Raw genomic sequence first — 10260 nt, 5'->3', positions numbered from 1 at the left:
GAGTAGAAGTACAAGTACTGGAAATTGGAAATACTCAAGTAAAGTACAAATACCTCAAAATTGTACTTAAGTACAGTATTTAAGTAAAAGTACTTAGTACTTAGCCCACCACTGGATTTATCAAATTCTACACCTTATAGTTATCCCTTATCGTGGCAATGCCCTTCAGACTCGGCCAAATCTTCCATGCTAACAAGCTAGCTGAAATCAGTGCAAATATCTGCTGAGCATGATAATCAGTCACAAGCATTTATAATTGCGAGTGTTGACTTCTCTTGGTCCATTAAAACTTGATTAAAGAACATGTTTTGACACAAAGCTACCGTGTGATGTGTAGATCTTAGAGTTAATTGTCTCCCTTTTTAAATGTTGTTTAGACACTTGTGTTTACTATTTGTCCATGCTGTATAATACAGGTTTCTAGATTAGGCATATTGGGAAAAAAAGGGCCAGCTAGATTTCTTTTTAGACATTTATCATCATAGAAAAATATGGTCAAGCTCAATAGAGCGTCGCAGTCCCGCCCCCTTTCATGATGACGCCAGGCCCATCTCTAGCTTTCTTGGCCAGGCCCAGGAAATAGTTCCCAATGCATTTTTCCCATAGACATTTCAAAACGTATTTATTTAAAGACCTTTTAAGCGTCGTACGAAGCCAACTCGAGTTGTGACAACTCATGACAACAAACACAATATTTTGGACCAAACAAATAATTACAAAGAAGAAAAACAACAACAAAAGGTTTTCTTCTTTCTAATTATTTGTTCGGCCCGTTTGTTGTCATGATTTGTCACAACTCGAGTTGGCTTTGTATGAGGCTTAAAATGTCTTTAAATAAATACTTTTTGAAATGTCTATGAGGAAAATGAACGGGGAATAGTTTCCTGGGCCCTGGTAGGGGGCGGTACTGCGACGCTCTATTAGGGTGGTGTTTAACAACAAACCAATAGCACATTTTGAGCAGTTGATACGAATAACCATATAAGTATAATTTATTCTGATCCCTCCCCAAAAAGGCCTTATCTGCCCTGACCCCTTATCCATAATGTATACATTATGAATAATTAGTATGGACTTATATGTTTTTTCGTCTCAACTGCTATGTGACTGATTTATTTTTTAATTTGCTCTGACAAATAAACTATGCAAAGTAATTCTAGGGCTTCAGTGGATGTACTAAAAGTAAAACATCTGGTTTATGTACCTTCCAATGTACCCAAAAGTGTGTGTGTATGTGTGTGCTTGTGTGTGTGTGCTCGTGTGTGCAACAAATAAATATTGGAAAGCCTCATGATCACTGGAGATACAAATCTTAGGTCAATTTTAGAGAATATGACTATTCAGTCGGGTACATTCAAGCTCAGCTTTTCTCACACTGACGATAACAAAAAAACAAAAAAAATTGGCTGTGCTGAACATCTCTACAAACTACCGTAATCCTGTTTAGTCTTCTGATATTTGTGTTTCATTGGCCTGTGTTAACTGCGCGGGGAAAACGGCTTTAATCGATGAATCCTCAAGCTTCGGATTTGCGAACAGGGATGTTACTGTCTGAATCTGAAATAAAAAAACAAAAGTGACTTGAATACTAGTGTCCAGTTGTGTCTGTTTTGTTATCAATTTAAAAAGAGGAGTTGTACATATATACACAAAATGCAGTTTATTTTATTTTCAATCAAAGGTTTATTGAGATTTGAGAATCATGTGTGCACATAGTAAGGCAGCTTTGACACCCTGTAAAGTGTACTGTACAATATCCTATAAGAAAAGTACATTCAATGCACTTGTTAGTTGTAAGACATTGGAACATTTGACGAGTCAAACATTCATTGTATAAATCTATTCTGAAAGGCGATGTTGGGCCCATATTCGATGTAGGGCCTGTTTTGTATGTTTTGTAGGCTACTTTAAACATAAGTTTAAAGTATTTCTAATAGTTGAGATCTGATTATGATTTTATTTTTGATATATTTATTCATTCAAGTTTTCCATTATAAAGACACAGTCGAGGAATTAGTCAATGACTAATATTCACACGGCCATTTTGCTTTCATGTCAACTGGTCGGGTGGGGTTTTTCCACTACTGGTTTCCACCACCAAGTATGACATAAGAGTCAAAATGACCATGTAAATATGGTAATTGTCAATAAAATATTTACCGTATAATTATAAACAAATGACACGTATTTACATAGATTTGTCTACAGATTTTTGTCTTGAAAATTAAGACTAATAAAATACAAAGCATTTGGAGCACCTATCTGTGATTCAAATAAAGGTATTTACAACAATAAACTGTCACACTTGGACTAGTTTGACAAAAAAAACTTTTTATATTTAATCAGTTCTACTTATTAGCTTAGTGATTCACTTGCATCAACAAAAAACTACTTCATAAAACAGGCACTTGAATTAGAATAGTTATATTAAATATCTTTATAACATGGCACATTTCCCTTTATAACTGAGGCAATTCTTGTGCCTCATATTTAACCAAAATATGTCTCTTTTTTTTAAGGCAGATTTTCTTTTCTTTCATTCGATTTCTAGTGCTTATTGAGGGTGAAATCTAGCAGCTTATGCCTATTCTCGCATAGGTGTGCAGTGATAACAAAATAGACATAAGGAGTGTCTTTAAATACAATACAAAGTAGAAGATGCCCTGTCTCAGATGCATTGCCCTGTCTCAGATGCTGCAAAACAAAAAGGTTGAAAAAGCACTTCAGTTCAACCATTTTCAACACTACATTCATATAATTGGTCCTAACTAATGCTCATAAGAAAGATGGTACCATTTCTGTCTACAGCGCTGCCCTGTAGTTGCGCTCTCATTATTGCCACTGCAGTTATGACTACCGCCAGTGGCGTGCACAGACATTTAGAGGGGCAGGTGCTCAAGTGAAAAAAGGGCACCTTGTGCAGCGACTCGTACACACACCGACATGTGTGTTCGAGGCCTTAGGCCTCATACGCACGTATCAAACGCCATCAAACAAACGTTTGGCGGTGTTTTCGACCAAACATTTGTTTTGATGGTGTTTGATACGTGTGTATGAGGCCTCAAGAGTTCTGAAACCTTACTCTAATGACATCTTCAGTTTACCCCAACGACACCCATCAGTGGTACTAACTTCAAACAACACTGAAAATGGGTGATGTTCCCCTTTTTAGATTCTGTAGAAATACCTACATTGGATCAGTCTAGATGAGATTATTTATCTCAAGGGTATCTTCATACTGTCACTGTAGAGATATGCAGTGAAAATTATTTGAAATGATGCCTACCTTGCCACTTCTGTATACCATAGTAGTTGTTGCAGAAGCCACCCTGAATATAGCCGGAGGTGTTTTCAAATCATTAACAGTTGCGGCATTAGTATTTTCTTAGGTGGAATGTTAACATTTACACTTTATAATTGCCAATAAATCCTACTCATCATTCTGAAATTTCTGGATTACTTTAGAAATTCCCAGCATAATACATCATAATCCCTTTTGTTCAAGCCTTCAGCAATAAATGGCACCAAGTGGAAACAAGGCATTTGTTTCCTCAGTGGATCATAAGTGTCTTCTGCTGGTAAACCCAGTCACAAACTGAGGTTGTCTTTTAACTGGATCATTCATGCAACAACTTTCTGTTTCATTGTGGAGAGTTTTTCATTGAGGAAAACTTGGATGTGAGGCCAGATCTTGTTTGTTTCTGTTCCAGAGAATGTTTCCAGCACTCCTTTGCTCCTGCAAGGGAATATGAATACAGGGTTTAGAACAATAAAATAATAATCTTGTTGTCAATAACTAATCCCGATGTAAAATGTTTTAAGAAATATGTACCTTCCATGGGTATACAGTATAGGCCTAATGTAGTGTGGTTTAATACCAAAAATATCGAATAACAAATTACAGAAACAAATTCTATTCTTCTAGTCTAGTTTTTTTTATTTTTTTATTTCCATTATATCCTTGCTTATTGCTATCCTGTTTTGTTTTAATAACTTAAAAGATAACCAGGCAAGCACATCCTGCTGTGAAAAAAAAGTCTGGAAATATGAATATCCATTCCAGTTGTGCATGTTTTTCATAGAAGTAGTGTGTAGTTTTTCATATAGAACACCCGTAGTGCTGCCCTGCCCTCGTTCTTGCCCTGATGAAGACCTGTTAGGTCGAAACATGTTGGCAGTTGCCTTTTTAATTTAATAAAGGTGTTCCTCATTTTTTAACTTTGTGTGCCCGGATCCTTCTCTTTTGAGTGGTGTAAACCACTCCTACAACTGGCTTTGTTAGTTTACGTGTCTGTCTGTTTGTCTGTCTGTCTGTTCGTACCAAAAAATGAGCATGGTTGCTATGGTCACCCAGTTCACACGGGTGTGATTTCATTACGTCAGACATTACGTCAGACCACAGCTGATCAGTCTATATAAGACCTGATTTTTTTTAACTTTGTGTGCCCGGATCCTTCTCTTTTTGTCTCCACCAGGCCGAAGGCATGGGGAGAGAGTATGTTTTGCACTCCGTCCGTGTGTGTGTCCGTCCGTCCGTGTGTCCGTCCTTCCTTCCGTCCGTCTGTGTACAGCTAATCTCCGGCACCGTTAACCCGGTCGATGCCAAACTTTGCACACACACTCCCTGGATGCCAACGATGAACCTCTGCCCCACATTTTCCAGAACGGCCTGTTATAGCGCCACCATGAGGCAGCTTTTCACATTTATACCTAAAACTGTACCGATCTGCGTGAAACGTTGCATGCACACTCCCTAGAGGCCAAGGACAAACCTTTTACCTGCATTTTCCGCATCTGCCTTTTATAGCGCCACCAGGAGGCCGACTTTTGTAAAACACATTTTTTGATATTACTCCTCCAGATTCTGTCCAAAAATCTCACAAATCGTTACACAATATCTCTATGGTCATGTGCTCAAGTCGGATCTGTCTGATATTTCATATTCCATCCTAATTGGCTATAATTGGCTTTCACAGTTTGCAAGATTGCCCCGTTTTGAACAATAGCCTCAAATCATGAACGCAGCATGCAATTTATGTGAAATCTTTCACACATTTTCTTACTAGGCTGAGGAATATATCCCACCCTTTTCACATTGGCCTGTTATAGCGCCACCAACAGGTTGATTTTTGCAAAACACAGTTTTGGAACAAAATGCCTCAAATCGGTACACATGATCTCTGTAGTCATGTGATCAAGACGAGTCTGTTGGATTTCTCAGATTGTACACTGATTGGCTAAAATTGCCTTCCAAAGTTTTCAGGAGTGGCCCGTTTTGTACAAAATGCTGCACATGTCCTGCTCATCCAGAATTCTATCCTCAGAGATGCTATGAGTGATCTGGCTCTGCATTTCCTCAACAAAATGAAGAAAAGAAAAACATTCTCCTAAACATTTTGCCAAACATCACACACACTCCTATCCTCCTGGTGGAGACCTGTGCCCGGAAGGGCACTTTTTCTAGTTATCTATGTCTTGATCCCGTTTTTGATCCGTGTGAGCACCTTTTTATCATTATCACATTTTGCTATCTCCATATTATCACATTTTGCTATCTCCATATTATCACATTTTGCTATCTCCATTGAGCACCTGGTTAGTTCCTCTTTTTTCTCTGCTGCCCTAGCTTCTTGGACTGTTAAGCAACATTCCAGTCAAATCGCAAGGCCATAAGGAATGTGAACAAAAAGCCTGACCCAGGTTTGGAGAGCAACAAGGCAAGATTACAATGCCCTATAGCCTAGATTAAGGTGTTGCTGTTGAAAGAAACTGAAATAAAGTAGGAAGAATTCACGCTCCACTTGCTCCATTTTGACCCTCCAATTAAACGGAATGCTACTGTATATGAGAGTGGCAAAGTAGCATCCATAAAATGGATAATAGCCTAAATACTAATGGCTACATTATCATTCCTACCACCCTTTTAGCAAGGGTTAATCACATTTTCAAACGTCAGCAGAAGTCAATATTGTGCTTAGAGACTACAGAGCTTAGTTTGGGTAATTGTAGTAATATATAAGACAGGTGTAGTAATAAAACAGGCGCTCAGTGGGTGCCATATTTGCCATATACCTGTAGTATTCCAAGACTGGCTCAGTCAGGTTTTCATAGGCCTTCAGTCTTCGTGTGACAGTCTCTGGGGTGTCATCATCCCGCTGTACCAAGGCTTCTCCTGTGTCATCGTCCAGACCCTAGAGGGAATACATAATATACAAATGTGGCACAGGGTTACCTATCTATCTACCACTGTGGAATCTAGACATGGGGTTCGAAATTCCACTGCAGACTGTGCATCCGTTTGGCGGAGTGTCTAAAAGTACACAATTGGCCCGTGTTCTGGAAAGGAAAGCCGGGGCGGAGAGGATTATGTTTGTCGCTGCACTAGTAACTCATACACTACTAGAGACATAAAGGATGGGGCGGCGCCTGCCAGTGTAGGCTCCTCACTGGAACTCGTCGGATCCGGGCTGGTGACACGCATCGTGTCCGTCCCTGGCCGGCCGGGCGCAAAGAGCTGGTATCCCAGTCACAATATGACATTTATATAATGTAATTTTGTTCTCGATTTTGCAACCCATTTTTTCACGCAGTGTCTAATGTAATCCTGGGCGCTACACTTCGTCTGCTAACCTGGGAAGGGCAGCGGACTGACCTCATGCTTCCTTCTCTGCATGAGGAGTCCAAGCTGCTTCTTTTCACCTGACAGGGGGGGAGTTTCCCCGGTTGGACGTAGCGTGTGGAAGGAACACGTTATTCCGACCAGTTCCTTTCCCCTCCATCAGGTGCCCCGGCTGACCAGCAGGGGGAGGCAGTTTAGAGACCAGGATTAATTTATTGTGTTTATATGTTTCCTGTTCTGAGCACAATGAGGAGCAGTAACATTTTCCTTTTTCATGCAGTGAACACAGGAAGTGCAGTATGGCAGCAACAAGTTCAATGTCCTCGCTTGACCTTGGAGGTTCTAGAATGACATTTTTGACCACAAAGGAAGGTATACTTAAACAGCAATGTACCTCCTTTCCTTTTGGATCCAGCCAATCATATACAAACCCACAACACTCCATCAGCAGTCTCTTGTTAGATATGCATACAACAGTACACCTCCTGCATACAATAGTTTTCTTGATGTTGTAGTGATGGTGTTTGGCCCGTACAAACATTGGGGGACATACTACAATGAATAAGACATATGTGACCACTGCTGCTGAACATGTACATGCACAAAAGACTTTGGGCTCCATTTTCGTCACCGCTAAACCCCTTATCCCTGAACTTTTTTTTACTATTTTGCAAAACATTTTTGAATAGTTAAAATGGCCAGTCTACAAGCTCACAACGTGTCAATGTAGATTGGCTAGTTGAACTATTCAAAAATGTTTTTCAAAATAGTAAAAAAAAAAGGCAAAGAAGTTTAGGGATAAGGGGTTTAGCGGTGATGAAAATGGAGCCCTTTAAGCCTTGGCTCACTTTGGAACCAGTGTGTGATGTATTGTCTAATCTAATGACTATGTTCCTTATTCAAACAGGGCTGTGGACAAGCTCTGGTTAATGATTAACCATAAAAAACAGAAGGTGTGATGCTGGGAGGGTCTGAGTTACTATTGTGGAAGAACTAACAGTCTAACTACAGGAATCTTAGGCTAAGCCAAGCTGTCTAACTGTTTCCTTTTCACTCAAAAAATAAACATTTTTTCCAACCCCGGTCCTGACTTACAATCTTCAATCATTCCTGTCTGTAATTTAAATCTTTGCATAAATCTAATTTTAGGCGACATTAATTATCATGCCTGAAGAAGGTCAGTAGACCGAAAGCTTGTAAAATAAGTACTTTGATTGTGTGCAGATCTGAGTGTGCGGAGCTTGATTGATTGATTGGTTGATTTATTAACAGTTTGCAGAATTACTGCACAAGTACAACTCAATACAAAAACTGTTAGCTGTGAGTGGACGACACCATAAAGCATTACACTTGTTTACAATAGGGCCCACCATTTTCAATTAATCAAAAAGCTTCCCTTTCTTTTTTTCATTATCTCTTTGTGACTCCAGCACCTCACTTAAGTTTTTTCAGCAGATGAGCGGTGGTTCTTTTTTATCGTGGTGGAACAGATTGGTCTTCCTCTCAAACTGCAAGAGTAAGTCATTGATGCCAAAGTCTGGAGGCGGTATAAATGTGTCTCTGTGTTCCCATCTCTATAAAATAAATATATTGCTGACCATATGACAAAAGAAAAACAATCTAATTACTTCTAGTGTTTGCTCTGCTAACAATAAACTAGTATGCTGACAATGACTAGCTTTACTGATGTTTAACAGCCATGCATGAGAGCAAAGGTCCCCGCTTGAATTCCCCTAGCAAACACATCTCTAACTCACTCAGCCTTCAATCCTTATCCTTGGTCTGCAACTCGTTGCATTCCCCTAGCAAACACATCTCTAACTCACTCAGCCTTCAATCCTTATCCTTGGTCTGCAACTTGTTGAATTCCCCTAGCAAACACATCTCTAACTCACTCAGCCTTCAATCCTTATCCTTGGTCTGCAACTTGTTGCATTTCCCTCTGCTTCATATATCACATCTGTCTGCAGCGGGTTCATGTTCTTCTTTCGCTTTTTATTGTCATCTCTTCTAGTGCTGTTTCCCTGTACTCATATACTGTATACACTCTCTTCTGTCCTCTCTCTGTTCTATCTCTCTAACTCATCTCCTCTTACTGAGGACCATATTATAGTCATTTAGGACATTTAAGATAGTATTATAACTGCAACTTCTGTTTAGAATCCAATGTGTGTAGAAGAGGTCCTGAATTAACTGATATAGAACAGACAGACTCCCGCACACTGTCAATACTAGCACGTTCAAAATGTATTTGTGAGGATGTAGGGTAGAATGTAGGGTAGAACAGTTGGAACTCACCAACTTAAAAAAAAAAGAAGAAAGAAAAAGATAATGGATTCACAGCCTAAATACAATTGCTTCAACTAGTTTAAATGTTTAAATGTTTGGGGAAATGTTTCCTCTACATTACATGAGATTGACTAATAAACCTAAACCATAGTCTACTTGGTCTGGCTACATGCTGAAACACGTTAGTTGGAGAATTATAGAAGATTGTTCAATTGTTAAACTGGTCTTGCATCTTTTATTTTGTATTTTTGTTTGACCAACAACTAGTGAAATTGAAGCCCTGTCCCTGTCTTTTATTTTTTAAAGCTGGCGAGTGCTAACATACATCATTGGATGTTGAAGTAAATATTTGGGGTTCAGCATGATCACAGATTAGTTACATTCTGGGAAGGTGCATCCAACCCCTCCATTGGAAAGAATACCAAACGACTCGCCCCTTTACCAACTCGCCCCTTTACCAACTCACCCAGGCCGTACATCCGGCGGAACTGCACGGCCTCCTAAAGTAACCTAAGTAAATTATGCTTAAACGGTTAAACCTAACCTTATTCCTAACCTTAACCTCAGTAAAACTATGCCTATACCTAAACTTAACCCCAGTAAAACTATGCCTAACCCTAAACTTATTCTAACCTTATTCTCAGTAAAACAAAATAAAGAATACATGAACCGTTGGACCGAGCGGTCGGCGTGAGGTCGGCGGAAAAATCTAGGGGCGAGATGGTTTAGGGGCGACCGAGTGGAAACCATTAGAATGTTGGAAATAGAACATTATCAGCCAATTAACGTGAGTTACATAAATCCTTTATTTCGGCGACTAGACTATTAGTGCGTGCAGGGTCGTCTCAATAATCCACGGCGCCGCGGCCATATAGTGGCATTTTTCTTTTTTTCTCTTTTTTTCACTCGGGTTTTCGGGTTTTCGGGCCTGACATTATGGTAATTGTTAGGGTAGGGTAGGGCCGGGCCTTCATTTTCAGGCCCGATGAGAACTCTAGCGACCGTACCTGATACCATTGGAAATACATGTTTCAATCACGACTGCCAAATGAAGGCCTGGGGACCAGAAACGTTGTGTTTTTCTCTCTGATGTTTAAAGTAGAATAGTCCGGAGACTAATGCTTTTCTTACCGTATTCTGATGTTATTAAATCCATTAACCAGTGGTAAAGGCAGAAAGAAAACTCCATCACGAGCGCACCTCAGCTCTGACCGTGCACAGTTTATCGCTAAATCACAATTCTGTTTTTTTTCTGTCTTTCATAATGTCGGATATATGTCTCCACAGAGTTTTGTCCCAAATGGGCTGCCGTAAAAAGCGAACTGCCGATAAACCCCACATCCATGCTCAGA

General features: G+C 39.7%; 1 protein-coding gene across 2 annotated transcripts in view; it reads right to left on the bottom strand.

Annotated features, from left to right (window-relative positions):
- The window catches only part of ak3 (adenylate kinase 3), a 465380-nt gene that overhangs the window by 448742 nt on the left and 6378 nt on the right, over positions 1-10260 (bottom strand). Inside the window, exons 4-5 of one of the 2 annotated variants that reach the window (XR_013791930.1) lie at positions 6073-6191; positions 2973-3736 (exon numbers count right to left, since the gene is read on the bottom strand). Coding sequence is in view for 1 of the 2 variants with exons in the window: in XM_079524516.1 (XP_079380642.1) it covers positions 3622-3736; positions 6073-6191 (234 nt within the window). In the remaining variant the exon portion in view is untranslated. Of the gene's footprint in view, positions 1-1659; positions 3737-6072; positions 6192-10260 lie in introns of those variants that run through there. The other variant, XM_079524516.1, reaches the window with a different exon arrangement.

The sequence above is a fragment of the Electrona antarctica genome (genome assembly GCF_951216825.1).
Source record: "Electrona antarctica genome assembly, chromosome: 16".
In the NCBI taxonomy this organism is placed as follows: Eukaryota; Metazoa; Chordata; class Actinopteri; order Myctophiformes; family Myctophidae; genus Electrona; species Electrona antarctica.
This window is presented reverse-complemented; position numbering and strand designations above follow the sequence as displayed.